The sequence below is a fragment of the Dunckerocampus dactyliophorus genome, chromosome 2 (genome assembly GCF_027744805.1).
Source record: "Dunckerocampus dactyliophorus isolate RoL2022-P2 chromosome 2, RoL_Ddac_1.1, whole genome shotgun sequence".
In the NCBI taxonomy this organism is placed as follows: domain Eukaryota; kingdom Metazoa; phylum Chordata; class Actinopteri; order Syngnathiformes; family Syngnathidae; genus Dunckerocampus; species Dunckerocampus dactyliophorus.
The window spans coordinates 17,572,022-17,589,850 of NC_072820.1; the positions used below are offsets into that span (position 1 = coordinate 17,572,022).

Consider the following 17,829-nt stretch of genomic DNA (forward strand, 5'->3'; position numbering starts at 1 on the left):
TTGGATTTTGATATTTTCAACAACAGAGGACGATGAGTCGGTTATTGTTCATGCATTCCTTTGCTTCCCTCTTATTAAAATAATTGCTACATTGATGTTGCAGGTATTTAAACAGCTACAGTGACAGCAGACTACAAACACATCATTCATATCCACAAGTCTTTTACACATATTTAACTGCTTTAGAGGATGAATATTACACAGGAAGTAGTTATTTCTGCAGTGTTTTTTTCTCTCCTACATACTGACAGTGACAGACATGCAACACGTGATGGACATGGCTTTACATTAGCTGTCAAGCAGCAGTGAAGCATGCGCTACATGTGTGCTCAATGCATCGTTTTTGATGAGAGCGTGTCCTTCTGTCTGGTCAACATCCCAGGAAACCAGGGTTCTAAGTAATGATTATCGGTATTAAAAAATAAGTGTCTGGCTTTCAATGGATTCATAAGTCTTCCAGGGTTGTAAAAGGGTCACATTAAATGCCAATAAATAATAAATAAATACACAAATTCATCAGTAAGAGAAAACAAAAGTAAAGAAATAAGACAGGTTTCCACAGTTCATGTCTCTGGTTGTCCTCACAGTAGTCGCTTCATGCGGCAGGTGTGCTTCTCAATATGTAAGGTGGCTCGGTCCGTAGAGCTGGTCAGGACGTCCAGTGCCTCGTCCTGCCGTTCCAGCTCCGTCTCTGCCTCCAGAGCCAGATTCTTCAGCTGCATCAGCATCTGCACAAATATGCGTATGCACACATGCACGCACGCACACGTTTGTTAAAGTCATCACACTCCTGTGGTCAAGCGAGGCACAGGACACAAATAAAAAGACAGATTTAATAATAATAATGAAGCATACAAATATGAGAAATAAGGAGCAGTTTCATAGGAAGTGTAATGTTTGGGTCAGTAGATGCTAGGGCTGGCCGATATATCGATATAATTAATATATCAATATTTCTTTTCACCGCGACATCGTCTGTGGTGGAAGAATTAGTCAGAATATGGCCCGAATACTACTAGTCGTAGCTCAGTAATTTGGAGGTACTTCGGATTCAGAGCATTAAAACAATCTTTTTCACCAACTTAAAACTTGGCACAAACTCCAATACGAGGAATGTGTGAAGCAGCACTGTGGCTGCACAACTCCTGTCACAACACAAAGCTCACTGCTTGCTTCTTTTTCCTGTTGTGTTCCTCATGAAAGAAAAAGTGCTAAGTGGTGTGCTATTACTAAAGCGGCGTCCTATCACACTGCTAATGATATGGTCCCCGTTGCAACAGTGGAAAAAAACGTCTTTAAAAAAACCTGCTGAAAACAATGGACTCACGATGTCCAGTGAGCTTATGGTACAATGGCAAACGGTCTTTCACTTGTATAGCGCTTTTCCACCTCCAAGGCACTTAAAGCGCTTTGACATTTACCTACTGATGACGCAGCATCAGGAGCAACTGGGGGTTACTTCGACATGATGATGCGAGGACTGAGGATCGAATCCGCAACCGTCAGGTTGGGAGATGACCACTCTACCACCTGAGCCATGCTGCTCACGCCGAGCTTCACAGTCACAATTATTCAGCATGACAAACTTTACCACACATGTACAAGGAAGTCAGACAGACAGTTGCTTAGCCTGTTGCAGTTGACAGGCTGGTGTTCCTGGCACAAAATAATGACATGCTTGTGTCTTCTAAAAATATTTACCTAAAAAATACTGTTCAATTTACGATGTTTTTGACTTGCTGACATTTAAAAATTTCCTCATAAACCAAGCACTCCTTCATATTTTGTCCTTTTTGTGCTTTTGTTATTAGCTGAGGATTTGAGCATAGCTAAAGGTTTGTTATAAAAAAATGATATTTTACTTTTTCTACCCCCGTTTATTTCATTTTAGTGTGGAAGTTGGATCTAAACTCGCCCAGGCTTAGCGGGCCACACTTACACTCATTTTTTATGTCAAGTAGGAGGCCACACAATATGGTCCTGTGGGTCGCAAATGCTTGTGTTTTAATTCATGACTTTGAGGTAAAAAGGTAAAAATTGGAAGGTTTTGGTCAATGGCTATTTATTTGCTCTCATAGAGTTATAACACACAAAAAAAAATAGACACAGCTCTCAGTATGATACAGTGAGTGCATCCACAATATTACAATTTAACAAAATGTTTTTTTTTATTACTTTTTAATAAAAAGAAATTAAAGACATTAGAATTATAAAAGTTTTTTAAACGATCCCTAAATGTTCTACATGTTATGTTTAAAAAGGGCGCATTTTAGATGTGGCTCTTGTGTTCTGTAGCTGTACCGAATGTTGTGACCAAAGAAAACTAACTATATTATTAAAAAATGATCCATTTAAATCGCATTTGTCTCAATAAAGTGTAAGACGTAACCAAATATCATCCCCGAACTGAGTATACTGGCGTTGCGTGTCTCTGAGCGCACAAACGTGTCGTGCAGTCCCACCACAAGAACCAACCGTGTCTCTTTTCCGCCCTTACAGCCTGCACGGACTTTGGTTTGTGGTCTCACCGACTCACTTTTTTTTTCTTTTTTTTTTTTTGAAAGCTTGAGGCATAAAAAAGGAGAAAAAAAATCCCAGTGTATGGATTGTGGCTTGGAACGGAACTATTAAAATACATGCTACTAAACCAAAATGATTATTTACTACGGGCGCCACCGTTTGACTTCAAACCCACCTCCGCCACTTCATTAGGTAAAGCTGCACAATCTCATTTGAACCATTACTTGTATTAAACACTGCCAGAGAGCTATTCACTCAACAATATTGCGGTTGTAGTTTGCTGGTGCATCTTACTGTTGCTAATATTTTGTTCCTGTCCTGTCTCTACACAAGGCAACAAAATATTGGGAACAGCTCTCAGTCTGATGCAATGTCTTTGTAAAGGCAGATATTTTAAGTTGTACGCTAGTACAATATTAGTAATTATTATTTAGGGGCTATTAATTAAAAATAAGGACACACCCATGTTTGTAATTGGTCTACTCCTGAACCGATTCACACAAGGGTGAAAATATGTTGAACCCCAGGAGACTGAGCATGAAGTTGTTCATTGATCTGTGTGCATCATATGAACAAATAAGTTTGATGATTATTTTGTGCAGTAAGAGTGTTTAATCTTTAAGATTTCATTTATATATTGGTGTTCCAATCCCTGCACGGCGCAGCGGAGAAAACCAGTCACTGTGAGTGGGGATTTCCCCGAAAATTTGGCTTTATCGTTGGTTGTATGCATTTTTGTACCACGGATCTACTGCTTTATCATGACTTTTAAACTTTCCCCTTCAATTTGGTATTAAATTAATATACAGACTTAAACCATAGCCATCGTGAGTGAACAAAAAAAGTGAAGCTCCGATTTAACCCATTCAAACAGAAGGAGGCCAACATCAAACTGGAATAAAAAATAGGTAGGATGACTACTTATCTATTTATCAGTGCTCATGTGAAACTTATCAAAATGTGACCACGCAAAATACACATTTTTGACTGGGAATTACTATAAAATTAATTAACCAATGAATTATGTTCAACTATTAAGATAAAAAGATACATGACTTCAGGTCAAATGTCTGAAGGGGTACGCGACTGTCAAAAGTTTGGGAAACACTATTTCTAGCATTTAGGCGCCACAAATGTCAGGCCAGGCGACAAATTCATACAAGTCTGCGTTAATACTGAAAGTCCTCCCTGACTCTCACACCCCGCCCCTGACAGTTCACAGCCCTCCGCCGCACTATTTGAGAACCACTGCAAGGCTCTGCTGGAGCCCATCTCCAGCGCCTCTGTGCCCCGGTGTGCAGTGTGACTAACGTCTCCAGTGCTCTGGTGTACCGTGTGGGTTACTGTAGCTATCGGCTCCTGTGTGTCTACCATGGTGTGCTGTGTTGTCTCCAACATGTCTCCTAAGGTTCAAGCAGATACAAAGCATGACGATGACTATGTTTCACTCTCGCAAGTAAGTGAACTCCCGCTTCAACAAAAAGAACTGTTTAATGTGCTATTAAGCAACAACAAGACAATTTTTAAGGCTTTGTTAAACTCATGTTGGAGTCCTCTTAGGCAGGACTGTACACACTATCTAGAGAGCTGCAAGAAATTCAAAGTAGCCTCCAGTTCACCCAAAAAGAAGTGGATGACATCAAAGCAGGAATGAAAAAAAAAATCGGAAAATTCTAACTCCTTTTGGCCTGACATTATGGAATGGAATACCTTGTAGGTCAGACTAAACAAAATAATTTGATGTTTGATGGCATTGAGGAGTCACCGGACGAGTTGTGGACAGAGGCTGAGAGGAGCTGCACGATAACGTGGTGATATTGCCTTTCTGAAGCATGATAAAAGTAGCAATCTGTAATATCCCTGCTAAAATTATTTTAATTTCCAGTGTACTTTTTTCTTAAACTTTGAACCCTTCGTCTTATACAGCGGTGCGGCTAATTTATGGCCATATTCTAATCTTGTCCTTAATCCTTTACTTCAGAACTACTACTGATCATTTAAATATTGTGCCGCTCGCTAGCCAGTGAAGAAATGGTAGCTCTTTCTTTGGCAAGAGCCAATCACCAGCTATCAGTGCACTCACGACGAGTTTGTCAACCCATCAAAAATCACAGGAGGTCATAACTAAATATAACAGTCTGACTCACGGTGTCATCTTACAAAGAATGCTAAAATCATCACACAGTAACTTAATACTGAAAAGGTAGGTAAGAAATATACAAGTACCAAAATGAGATTAGAATAAAAAAAACAACACTATTTTAACGGTTTCCCATCATGCATTTCTTCCCAGCAAAGCATTTCATTGGCCATGGCTGCCAGGGCACTGCAATGCCTCCCTCCGGTGGACAGAGGTTTTTTATTCTAAACTCATATTGGTACTTGTATTGTATATTTCTGACTTGCCTTGCTGTGTGATGATTTTAGCATTCACCATAAGTCAGAATGTGATATTGAGTAATGACCTACTGCGATTTCTGATGGGTTTACAAGCTTGTCATGAGTTTACTCAAACATAGCTCATGATTTGCTTCTATGTTTATGTATGTGACTGATGGGAATAGAGAAGTGTACCTTGTATTTTGAAAGAAATATTAGTGACAACTCTGAACATATGTAATCTATCACAAATCATCAATGGACCAACTAGAATTACTTCAAATAAAGCAGGCGTATTACCCAAGTCATGCATTGATCACATATACTACTGTAAATATATACTGTGCTACTGTGGAATCAACTAATGGGGATCTACTTTAAACAAATAAAGAAACGTGCTTTTTTTTCCACATCGTTGTAAGTGAAAGTCCCATATATTGTATGTGGTTGGGAGTCTGTGTGTACCTCACCTGTTTGAGTTCTTGAGCTTCAGCCTGGCTGACAGTCGGCTGGAGGACGTGCACCTGCAGCTGAGACAGATCTCCATCTCCCGCCGGGACCTCCATTGGGATGTCTGTCTCCAGGCACCTGTGCACCAAAGCTGAGGTTGGAGATGAAGACAGAGAGTGCATGTGTTGTTTATTCCAAGTACAAGCAATGGAATGTGTCTTTAATGGTTAGACAGTGCTTTACTGCCACTAAGTGGTCAAATTTATAGCGCCTGTCTCATACCGTCATATGAAACCGAGCACTCTGTGTCACATGGGGATGAAACAGGAGTGACCTTAAAGGCAGCGTATTCACTGGTGAGCTCCATCTTTTTCTTGTACTGCATCTCCAGCACTGACAGCACCTCCGGCATCTTCGCAGACAGGAGTCGGTAGCAAACATCCGGCCTCCCAATAAACCTCTGCCTGACCGTGATCTCGTAAGGGCTGTGCACCAGGATTTCGTCAATTTCGTTTCGCTCGAAGCGGTGCTGCAGTTGGCAGCTAGTGTCTCTCACCTCCAGAGAGGACACCAGCACCAGGAGACAGCCGGGTTTCAAGTCACAGTCTCTGCCTTTAGACACTACAGCAGGGATGCTAGCGATTACTTTACTCCTGGTGGGGCCTTTGTAGGCTGCAGCGGCTGCCCGAGCAGCATCCTCAGCCTTGCCTTCCTGCTGAGTCTTCCAAGGAAGTTTACCAAAAGGCCACCAGGAAGGAGACTCCAGCTCTGACAAGAGTCTGCAAGACACAGAAAGATACCCGATGACTTTCTCTGAAAGTCCCCTTTGCAAAATTTACTTTTTAATGATGTTCTGACATCTAGTCAAATAGTGGGGCAGCCCCCCCCCCCCGAGCCGCGGCGAACTGTCATGGGAGGCGTGTGGGGCAGGGAGGACTTTTAATAATAGTGCAGACCTGCTAACATGTATGAATTTGTCATACTCAGCATGCAATTTGAGTCATGGATACGCTTGTATGCCTCACTGCTCTTCAATGTGTTGCATTTCGCTGGTTTCAGTTTTGAATCCAGTCTGTACAGTACAGATAAATAAGTACACATTATCAGTTTCTCAATAGTATTGCAAATCAGAGGAGTGCGCAAACATTTATGGTCCCCATTGGGGGCATAACAGAAAATAATTAAGAACCACTAATGGAGTTGCTTAAAATGTCATGTTAGCACTGTGGCTTACATAGCTTTGTGTTGCAAACTTTTGTGGCCTCCTGTCCTACTCCTTATTGTTACACTGTTGTATGTGATAAATGGCATTAATGACATTGGAAAGTGCTGCGTTAGTGTGTAAGTTTTTACCATTGATTGTGGTTAGCTTATTTTTACACTTGTATGCCTGTACAGTTAAGGTATTGTGTGAGCCACAGTTTGACACTGGAACAGATTATTTTTGTTTCCATTAGCAATCCTGCCTCCAACAATGTATCGTGTTCCATCTTAAGAAGTTCCACTATATTGAATATAATTATAAAATATACATAAACACACCCTCACACTGAAATGTTATGTTGGCCAACAGACCCATAATAATACCTTTAAATCATTTTAATGCAGTTTGTGTACCGATTTTGATGGTATTTAACTCACATGTTTTTACTATTTGTACTCTATACGTGTCTTGTTTCATAATTGCTTTGATTTGTTTTCTCTCGTGTGCTTCTCTAGTAGGATCTTCTCTGTCATCAAGTGCATTTGCAATGTTCTATTCTATTCCAAAACTGGAAATATTTGAGCTAAAGACAGTGACATACTTATCAGCCACTCCCAGGTCAGAGTCAATCTTCTCCAGGCCTTGCATCATGTTATCAAACTGCTCTCCTTGGTGGCTCAGCACTCTCCCAGTGTCCTCCAGTCGTCTCTGAGCCCCGGCCACAAGGCTAATGAGCTTCCGGCCTTTGGAAGGCTGACTTTCCGTGGGACCCTTGACCTCCGAGCCGGGGGACAGGAGGCGTTCTCTCCAGAAATGCTCCAGCACGTTATAAACCACCACTCTGTTGGGCTTCAGGGAACCGAACCAGTGCTTGACGTTGCCTTCTTCCAAGATTGTCAGGGTGCTGAAAATTAAACTGGACGACTCCATTTTTATCTCAATGATCCTGGAGAGGCGGAAGCTGGCCAGGCTCTCCTTAGTTTGGTTGGAGAAGAAACGCAGTGTGGTTCTGCCCAGGGACAGAGTACCATTCTCCCACCTTTTGTCTGAGGTTATGTAGTAGGAGCCAGGCCAGCTGTGGATGGGAACGTCTCGGCTCATTTTTGGGGGGCTGGAGGCTAACTTGAAAAAGGAGCGCTAGCTTACCGATCTCACCTGCTACATGCACACGACGTCAAAACGTGAAGCTTTCTCATAATTTTTACAGCTCTCAATGTAGTGTTTAAACCTTAACGACGTTCACCACCTATTTGATGACATTCTTGTCGAAATAAACAGATGAAGCCATCATGTTGTTTGGCTACGTACGTATGTTGTGAATCTGTGGTTGTGAACGGGAGACAGATTTTTTTAACTTCCGGTTTCCCCTCGATCGCTACGCCTTCTGGGTAATGAAGTATACATCCACTTTAACCATCCTCCGAAAAGTAGTCGCACTGTGATTATGAATCAGTTTAAATTGTAGGTTAAAATTGACTGCAGATGTGAGTGTAAATGTTACTCATTAAGACTTTATAACTCTTTTATCTTGTGCACGTTTATTTGTATTTATATGGGATGTGTATTTTATATATAGTATGTGTAAATTATCTAATAAGTGATCTATTGATTGCAACATCATCTAAATTCCTCTGTCTATAATGATTGACATGAATGATGGCAAATGTTTAAATAATGAAAGTGAATGTAGTTGAATGTGATAACAATGTGTAGTGGGCAGTAGAATAATTATTGGTTTGCATTTATGGTGACTACTGATTGAGATATGGGATGAGATTAAATAGATCCTGGACCTTAGCCTGGTCTGGAGCAGGCTAACTCCACCAAATAAATCTCCATGGTAACCTATGTCAGAATACAGCCTACTTACCACTATCCCACTTTTGTGCAACCGGATCATTCATAAATTGAGCCAGGATAGCCAATGTATCACGGCTTAATCACTTATCCTACTTTTATGCAACGGAACCTCGGTTTATTACTTCCGTGTGACAGTGTTTACTTTACTGTCTGACTTGAGAATCCCCTAACAAGCTGGTAAATCGGTGGAAACCGCAAAGGGTTGGGTAAAACTTATTTTAAATTCACTGCTTTAAACCATATAACCAACACAAACATAATTATGTATGATAATAATCTTGTCAAAGAGTTCGTATTGTTTGGACGTCGTTTGTCGTGAGTGGTGTTTATGCAGGAAGTAGTGTCACAAAAACATGCAAGTGTTTCCCTTCCGTCTTAAATTACTCTTACACATTGGGTAAACGCCTTGAAAACAGACGCGTTCGGTCTGAAACGTATTCCAAAACTATAATTTTAACTATATAATTAACATAAACATTTGTCAATTATTTATGATAATGCTCTTGCCAAAGACTTTGTGTTTTTCTTAAACGAAAGTGACGTCACGCATACTGTTGCGTGTGACAGTGTTTACTATCCGACTGGAAATTCTGTGATGTTTTTGGCCTACCGCAACAATTATTTTACAACCAACATTTTAGCTATCAAGCAGATATGGTTTAATTGTTTATTATCAGTTAATAGTTTTATTGCATTGATACGGTTTGCACTGCTGTATAATAATGTTCGTGACGGGGTACACAAATTCCATGTAGCAGAATTGGTATGTTCTTCGTTGACGGACCACCAAATTGCATTTTCGGAATGGAGTCACGTCACCTCCATCGTGCAGACAAATATTTCCTCGTAATGTTTAAACTAAACTAAATTTACAGTCAAGGCGGAAAAGCAAGTGATGTCAAACAAATTCTAGCACGGCATTTCTAACAGGAAACCTCGCTAACTGGCTAGCCAGGCTCATGTTTACCAACATGGACAGGGATGCGTACCGCAACTGTTGCAGTCTTGTCAAAATCCCCAGGCAGTCCTACGAGCAGTTTTGCTCCTCACATTTCGTCGACTACATCGACAAAGAGCTGGGCTATTCGAAATTTTTCAAAAAGTACTTGCTTTCCAATCACCCGTGCATGTTTTCCAAAAGGTTCACCGAGGAGTGGAAGTGTAGGAAACAGTGGGTGACTGAGAAGGGGAAGCCCAATTTCCAGAAGCTGCTACAAGAATTCGGTAAATATTTAGACTATCATTATGAGTGCATGATGCAAATATTGCTTGATTTGATTAATTTGATTAATTTGATTAATTCCAGATGAGACTCCTGTCCCTGTGGCAAACTGCAATGCAAAGGAATACAATTCCAACCCCAAACAAGTAATGCCTTTCAAAGAGTTCATACAGTACTGGAAGGAACACATTCAGAATGGCCACTCGTCACCTAAAGGATGCCTTTACCTTAAAGACTGGCACATGTCAAGGTACAATACACAGCATAACATGCAAGACCATCAATATCACTTCATATCACTGAAAAGTTTCTGCTTAAGTCAACATCGACATACATGGTCGAATGCTTTTCTCAACATAAAATTTAAGATCCTTCGGGGTTATTTCTGTGAAAAATTGGTTTGTTATGTCGACATGTGTTGTAGTATCATCAACTTCATCGTCATTGCTAAGCAACGTGAAATGACAACAGCAACATTACGGTACTGTCTAGTTAAAGTGTCCATAGTCATTTCCTGTTCCGTGCAAAGTAAGCCTCAAAATAAAAGCATGGCGGTATTAACCTTGATTCTAACACAGCAACAGGCAAAATGCACCCAATTAATTTTGTTTAGATTGTTAGCCACCGAAAGAAAGTTTTAAAGCTTTATCGACATTGTAGTCAAGACAGCACAAAGTTACTGCAGCAAGTCTGGTATTGTATGGTTTATTTGTTACAGACATGTTTAGCATTAAGGAACATCACGTGGTTACATTTGCACAATTCAACATGTCTGAAAAGGAGGCGGAAGAAGCAGAGTTTGTTTAATCCTACCCCTTCTCCGTATCTATTCCTGATAACTCATTCACACCATAACTTCTACATGTTGACACTCACAATATTTTACTTGCTTACATTTTATCATTTATATTTTGTTCACACTAGTCCAGGTTGTACTTGTAATAAAAATATAATCTAAAAAAAATATCAAGAGGCAAATAGGAGTTAAAATAATGACACTATAAGCCTTGTGTAGTGTAAAAGGAAAAAATAAATATGGTGGTGTGAAAAAGTGTTTGACCCCTTCCTGATTTCTTTTTTTTTTGCACGTTTGTCACACTTTTATGTTTCAGATCATCAAACAAATTGAAGTATTAATCAATGACAACACAACTGAACACAAAATGCAGTTTTTAAATGAAAGTTTTTATTAAGGCAGAAACAAAATCCAAACCTACATGGCCCTGTGTGATAAAGTGATTGCCCCCTCTGTTTAAACATAACAACTGTGATTAATTGAGGTCTATCAGTCTGGAAAAGGTTATAAAGCCATTTTTAAAGCTTTGGGACCAGCGAACCACAGTGAGAGTCATTAGCCACAAATGGCAAAAACATGGAACAGATGTGAACCTTCCCAGGAGTGGCCGGCCAACCAAAATTACCCCGACTCATTCAAGAGGTACAAAAGACCCCACAACAACATCCAAAGAACTGCAGGCCTCACTTGCCTCAGTTAAGGTCAGTGTTCATGACTCCACCATAAGAAAGACCCTGGGCAAAAACAGCCTACATGACATAGTTCCAAGACGAAAACCACTGCTGAACAAAAAGAACATTAAGGCTTGTCTCAATTTTGCCAGAAAACATCTTGATGATCCCACAGACTATACTCTGTGGTCTGACGAGACAAAAGTTGAACCTTTTAGAAGGTGTGTGTCCCATTACATCTGGCGTAAATGTAACGTCACATTTCAGAAGAAAAAACATCACACCAACAGTAAAATATGGTGGTGGTAGTGTGATGGTCTGGGGCTGTTTTGCTGCTTCAGGACCTGGAAGACTTGCTGCGATAAATGGAACCATGAATTCTGCTGTCTACCAAAAAATCCTGAAGGAGAATGTTCAGCCTTTTGTTCATGACCTCAAGCCGAAACCAACTTGGGTTCTGCAGCAGGACAATGATCCAAAACACAACAGCAAGCCCACCTTTGAATGACTGAAGAAATACAAAATGAAGACTTTGGAGTGTCGTGGTCAAAGTCCTGACCCGAATCCTATTGAGATGCTGTGGCATAATATTAAATCGGTGGTTCATGCTCAAAACCCTCCAATGTGGCTGAATTGCAACAATTGACATGAGTGGGTATCCACAGCGCTGTAAGAGACTCAGTGCACGTTATAACAAACACTTGATTGCAGTTGTTGCTGCTAGGGGTGGCCCAGCCAGTTATTAGGTTTAGGGGGCACTCACTTTTTCACACAGGACCATGTAGGTTTGGATTTTTGTCTCCCTTAATAATAAAAAGTTTCATTTAAAAACTGCATTTTGTGTTCAGTTGTGTTGTCATTGATTCATATTTTAAATTTGGTTAATGATCTCAAACATTTAAGTGTGACAAACATGCAAAAAAAAAATAAATCAGGAAGGGGGAAACACTTTTTCACACCACTATATATTAATAGTGGAGTAAAAACTTTGATCGTGTAATCGTGCAATTTGTTAGTGATCGCTGTATATAAATTGAGCAATACATTCATTTAATTAATATATGCGATTAATACATTTAAAAAATGTCTGAATACTGTTGAATTTGGCATATTCTAAGTTATTGTGGACTTGTGTTGTTGATAGTTGACGTGCTGTTTGATAAGAGTATGAAATGTCATATGAAAACACAAGAATGTAAATAAAATAATACAGAAATGGAGGAAAACTATATTTTTTTATTATCACCGATTGTCATTGTGCCTCTAGTGAAAGTTACAAGTAAATGCAAGCAATGGCCAGTTTTGGTTATGTTGACGTTGGGTCCCACTGTACATGTGATATTATGTTTACACTGCAGGGACTTTCCTGAACATAATCTTTACACCACGCCAATCTTCTTCACCTCTGATTGGCTGAATGAATACTGGGATGCACTTGAAGTGGACGACTACCGCTTTGTCTACATGGGACCCAAAGGCTCATGGTAATGTTGCATTAACTGGATAAGCAAGGATATTCCGTAACGTATTTGCTCTGCCTATCTTGAGGACGCCGTTCCATGCCGACGTTTTCCGCTCCTACAGCTGGTCGGCAAACATCTGCGGCAGAAAGAAGTGGCTTCTGTATCCTCCAGGCCAGGAGGAGTTTTTAAGAGACACACACGACAACCTCCCGTATGACGTCACGTCAGCTGAGCTTCACGACACAAGCCTCTACCCGCATGCCCAAGAGGCCTGTCAGCCTCTGGAGATCATTCAAGAGGCTGGTGAGATTATTTTTGTGCCGAGCGGCTGGCATCATCAAGTTTATAATCTGGTAAGAAGGCAAATTATGGCACTCGGATGTCAAAATATTCTCAGTATGTATTTGCTATCTTACAGGAGGACACCATCTCCATCAATCACAACTGGTTGAACGGCTGCAATGTTGACATCATGTGGCAGTTCCTGCAGATAGAGATGTCGTCTGTGCAGAAAGAGATAGATGAGTGGAGAAACACGATGGATTCATGGCATCAGCACTGTCAGGTACTGTAAAATGATTTGCTAGGTTGCAAAAGTCATTTTGTGCATTTTTACTTCAGTATATAATACTATAGAAAGTAAACTTAGATATACTTTACTGTAGTCAGTCTACAGCTTGTACAGCAGTATAGAGTTCCGATCCACTTACAATAATACAACACACTGTCTAAATAGCTGGCGTCATGGTCTGGGGCTGCACGAGTGCAGCCGGCAACTGAGGAGCTGTGGTTCATTGAGAGGAAAGATTAATTCCAAAATGTACTGTGACGTTATGAAGCAGAAAGTGGGCCACATGGCAGTTTTCCAACATGATAACGAGTCCAGACACACCTCCAAGATGACAAGTGGCTTGCTGAGGAAGCTGAAGGTGATGGAGTGGCCAATTATGTCTCCTTTAGCCCTGAAACCAAACTGTGGGGCCAGTGTAGGAGTACATGGTGTCTAACCAGCTCCACCGGTGATGTCATAATGGAGGAGTGGAAGAAAATTCCATTTACAACCAGTGCAGCTGTGGTCAACTCCATGCCCAAGAGGATCAATGCCAGATTACAATGGTGCTCACACTAAATATTCACACCAAGGACATCATTTGAGCATGTTGTTGTGAGGCATACTCACTTGTGTTGCCAGCTATTTAACCAATGTTTGTTGACTCATTTTCAGTGGCTAGTAAATCTATACAGTGTTCCCTTGCTACATCACAGTTGGCCTTTCGCGGCCTCGCTGTTTCGTGGATTTTTTTGTGCAATTTTGCATGTTTTTTTTTTTTTTACAGCGTAGGCACACGTTTTGTGTTCTGCGTCGTGATTGGCTAAGGGATAACCCGCCCATTGTTCTGTGTGTCCTTATTGGCTAAGGGAGAACCTGCCCATTGTGTTCTGCATTCTGATTGGCTGGAGACCATCAATCAATCTCCTTCATGCCATCTCCTGTTGTGGTCATCGCTAGCAAACAGCTAACCGTGTGAACTGCTTGCCAATGAACAATAGAGGAAGAAGAAGCTAATCGTGTGACTCTGAACTCTGTATGTTTGCAAGTTTTCTCCCCGACAACACCCTTAATGCAGAGGAAACCTTCTACACCCAAAAGGCAGAGGAATCCAACCATCGTACAAAAAGTTGGACTTCTGGACATGCTGAAGAAAGGTAGAATAGAAGTTAGGCGGCTGTGAGGCGCCATCACGGAATAAATGACTACTTCGCGGATTTCACTCATTACGGGCTATTTTGGGAGCCTATGCCCCGCGATAAACGAGGGAACACTGTACTGCTATACAAGCTGTACCCTGAATGCTCGGACGGGAGCTTATTATTTTTTGTCCCTTGTCCTCTCTTTTGGGATACACGTAATTGTGTCTTACACTCGCAGGTCATTATGAAGGCGTGTTCCGGCATCAATTACGGGGAATTTGCATCATTCCTCAAAATCATCGCAGTCAACCGCATGGCTCTCCTCAACGCTTGCTCCTCAGGAGACGCCTCCAATTACCCGCGGCATCTCTCGGAGGCGCTCGTTACCCTCGGGCCCTACCACGCTGCCTTTGACTTGCAGAGAGTGGCTCACATTTTGGAGCTGCTGCTCTGCAATGAAGATTTTAAGAGGCTGGAACACTCAGCATCCACCGTGCAGCCAGAAACGTTACTGCAGCAAATCCGGGACACCATACAGTCCACCAGAGGGCAGCATCTCCTCTATCAGGACTGAGGATAGTATTTCTGAAGAGGGTTTCAAAGGGGCTGAACATTTTTGTAAAGTACCCTGAACTTTAGTTGTGGAAATATTTAAATGTGGACACTTTTAATAGGAATAATGAAGTTTTTCTTTTTACACCGTTTACTCTGCTTTATTTATTAATAGCATCTATTTTATTTAATAGAACAATTAAAAAGTGAACATGTTTCAGTACATGCAATTGTATAACATTTGGTTTTAAACTAAAATTCTACTTAAAATAAGATCGACTAAACTGTCAGTCACCAGTTCCAGTAAAATTTCATATATTTCTTTGTTTACTTTGACATTTTGTGTTAATAGAGAGGCTAGAGCAGGCTGCTACTAGTCTATATAACAATTCAAAGATGAGAATAGATACTATTGCATTTTTTGTTCACCGTTTTAAAAAATTGAAAATTGGTTCTTCCCTTGGCCCACACTTGTTCAAATTAAGTAATTTATTGCATCACATTGATATGTAATATCCATAAGTTAATGGTTTAACACAGAAAAAAATGTATTTTCAAAATAAAGGCCAAAAATGCCAGCCAACTAGTTTAGACTGACCCAACAGCGCCCCTACTGGCTGCAGTCGAGCAGTACAGTCCAAAAAGAAATGACCTCAATTGCTTACCAATTTTAGTAGTACATTTTGGGAAACTCAGATTTAGATAGATACCTTTATTTAAAATTCTAAGGTGGTATACATAATTTAATTTGTAATATTGATTCAAAACTCACAATTGATGACTTTGGTTAGTGCTGCGGCCCATGTCAATCTCCTGATTTGTCCTTCAAAAGAAACACCATATTCTAGTTTTGTCAGTCAGGCAAAGACACACTCAGGGCTTCTATTTGAAATGTGTCACAAGTCATGTAAGTCACGTTACAAGAAGGAATGCCGACAGACCCCCCCCTCCCCCCCCACCCCTCCTCCCAACACACACACACACACACACACCCATCAGTTGCTTTGCACATCTTTAGGCCACCAGTCGGGCACGGAGGCCTCCAGTGTCACTTGGGCGTCATCAGTAGATTTGACCGTCAACACCTCCTTGGCGTGGGCCATGCGGATCAGGCTCAGGCCCAGCTTTCCCACCCCCGCACGGTGTTTCCCAGCTGGCTTGCCCGACTGTGTTTGCAGCGTAGCTCCCTCCTCCAGGTCTTGGACGGGCGCCGACATGCGGACCGGCATGAGGCGTTTGCGAACCACGCCGGTGTGATGAGTCCTGGCCGTGAGCTCTTGGCCGATGTAGCAGCCCTTGCTGAAACTGATGCCTTGCATGTAGACGAGATTGGATTCGAGAGGTAACGCCACGCCAGGAGGGAGGTCTTTCACGCCCTCGGGAAGTCCTAGACAACAAAGACCACACAGTAAACAATCTTAAAGCCATAAAAAATGATTAAAAATCACTCGGTATATGGATGGATTCATACATATATTGTTAATGAATAACAATTTAATAGAGCTAAGGTTTATATTAATGTGATGTATTGTCACTACTTGGCAAACATCAGAGGGCACAATTACTTTTCTGTCTAAACAGTATTTTTTTAAAAAGTCAAAAATGTGTTGTTAATAAGAGATGCACGATACTGACTTTACCGATATATGATATACCAATATTGCCACACACCGATACCGATATCAACCAATACCAATATAGGCAGCAGCTCTTCCCTCAAACTAATGTCAGGTCACATACGTAATGTGTAATGTGTAATGAGCACATGATGCTTCCTTTACTGTGATGCCACAAATAAACAGTGCTTCGCGAGGCAACAAGTGATTGTGACCAGCTACACAGGTGAGCAACGCATTCACATTGAATTGTACGAGAATTTCAGGGTATCAAAGTAGTTCAGAGGAGGAAACGCGGCAGGTGTTGATCGGGGACTCTTGCTAGTATTGAAGATAAACTTACATAAATGTCTGTGTAAATTAATGTAAACTTACTAGATATGTTTACTCTGGCGCCAACGAGTTCCCAGTTTATATCTCTATATTCTCTTTTTAGAAATGTCAAATAGCGCCGGGAAATCTGACACGTCAAGCATTGTGTACTGATTAGCATCCTGTCCGCTCATTGGTCCTCGTCTGGCCGACAGCGATGACAAGTTGACGATTTTTCATCTTTCTGGGATCGTGTCGCAACACGAGCACAAACTTTCACACACACCAATTTCGCGTGTTGCTTGGCTGAATGGTGACACGTGATGTTTGCCCTATCGCACGGGTTACATTGGAACTGAATGGAGTCGAGACGATGTCGCCTCCCGTGTGTGGCACCCATTACTCTTTTGAACGCATATTGTTTTGATAAGCCAAACTCTTTACTTCAATGGCCCCAGCAACTAAGCGGAACTATGCTCTAATCACGAATCTCAGACCAGAACTGGGCTCACAAGCCCAATTGTGGGGCGTAAGTCACTGTTGATGTACTATGCTGCTGATGGGGATGTCATACAACTTCATGTAAAAAAATCTGAACTATCCCTTTAGTAAATTAACAAATAGGAATCCAATTAAACAAGGCTGCCAACGATACAATTTGGAAAGCTACACACTTCTATGTGGCACAAACATCCATATAACTATGAAACTCTGGACTAATACAATCAGTAAAATTACAAACTGGATTCATTCAGCATGTCATCGCCAGTCGCCTATTATTTTGCTACATGAACGCAAACTTGGCGAAATCAAGAAATAATTCCAGACCGTGGACATACTGAGCTAGCGAGCCAATAGCTGTTTTGAGCATGACGTCATCACTTACATCAGGGGTGTCAAACTCGTGCCATGGAGGGCCGAGACACTGCAGGTTTTCTTTCCAGCCAGTCACTAAAGCAGGTGATTTTAATGATCAACACCTTCAGTTTGAGGGAAGGAGCTCATCAATTAAATCACCTGCTGCAGAAACTGGTTGGAGAGAAAACCTGCAGCGTCTCGGCCCTCCAGGGCACGAGTTTGACACATGTGACT

The 17,829-nt window shown here is 41.2% G+C and overlaps 3 protein-coding genes across 5 annotated transcripts in view; 1 reads left to right on the plus strand and 2 right to left on the minus strand.

The window, feature by feature from the left end:
* Nucleotides 1–8,784, minus strand: snap47 (synaptosome associated protein 47). 2 transcript variants are annotated; one of them, XM_054766499.1, is made up of 4 exons: nucleotides 7,155–7,942; nucleotides 5,632–6,128; nucleotides 5,370–5,500; nucleotides 1–728 (listed from the first exon to the last, which is right to left on the minus strand). In XM_054766499.1, exons 1-4 carry the CDS (start codon nucleotides 7,652–7,654, stop codon nucleotides 582–584), a joined length of 1,275 nt encoding a protein of 424 aa, XP_054622474.1. In that variant the 5' UTR covers nucleotides 7,655–7,942; the 3' UTR covers nucleotides 1–581. The 2 variants fall into 2 exon arrangements, with proteins under 2 accessions (XP_054622474.1, XP_054622475.1); XM_054766500.1 differs by having other exon boundaries at nucleotides 582–728; nucleotides 5,684–6,128; nucleotides 7,155–8,784.
* On the plus strand, nucleotides 8,619–17,639 carry jmjd4 (jumonji domain containing 4). Of its 2 annotated transcripts, none has more exons than XM_054766493.1 (6): nucleotides 8,619–9,637; nucleotides 9,720–9,885; nucleotides 12,461–12,586; nucleotides 12,651–12,918; nucleotides 12,984–13,130; nucleotides 14,496–17,639. In XM_054766493.1, the coding sequence occupies exons 1-6, from the start codon at nucleotides 9,373–9,375 to the stop codon at nucleotides 14,829–14,831; spliced, it is 1,308 nt and encodes a 435-aa protein (XP_054622468.1). In that variant the 5' UTR covers nucleotides 8,619–9,372; the 3' UTR covers nucleotides 14,832–17,639. The 2 variants fall into 2 exon arrangements, with proteins under 2 accessions (XP_054622468.1, XP_054622473.1); XM_054766498.1 differs by having other exon boundaries at nucleotides 8,621–9,637; nucleotides 12,687–12,918.
* Nucleotides 15,280–17,829, minus strand: part of iba57 (iron-sulfur cluster assembly factor IBA57) — a 5,729-nt gene continuing 3,179 nt past the window's right edge. The window contains exon 3 of the mRNA XM_054766507.1: nucleotides 15,280–16,196. Within this exon, the coding sequence (XP_054622482.1) occupies nucleotides 15,805–16,196 (392 nt within the window). The 3' untranslated portion in view covers nucleotides 15,280–15,804. The remainder of the gene's footprint in view (nucleotides 16,197–17,829) is intronic.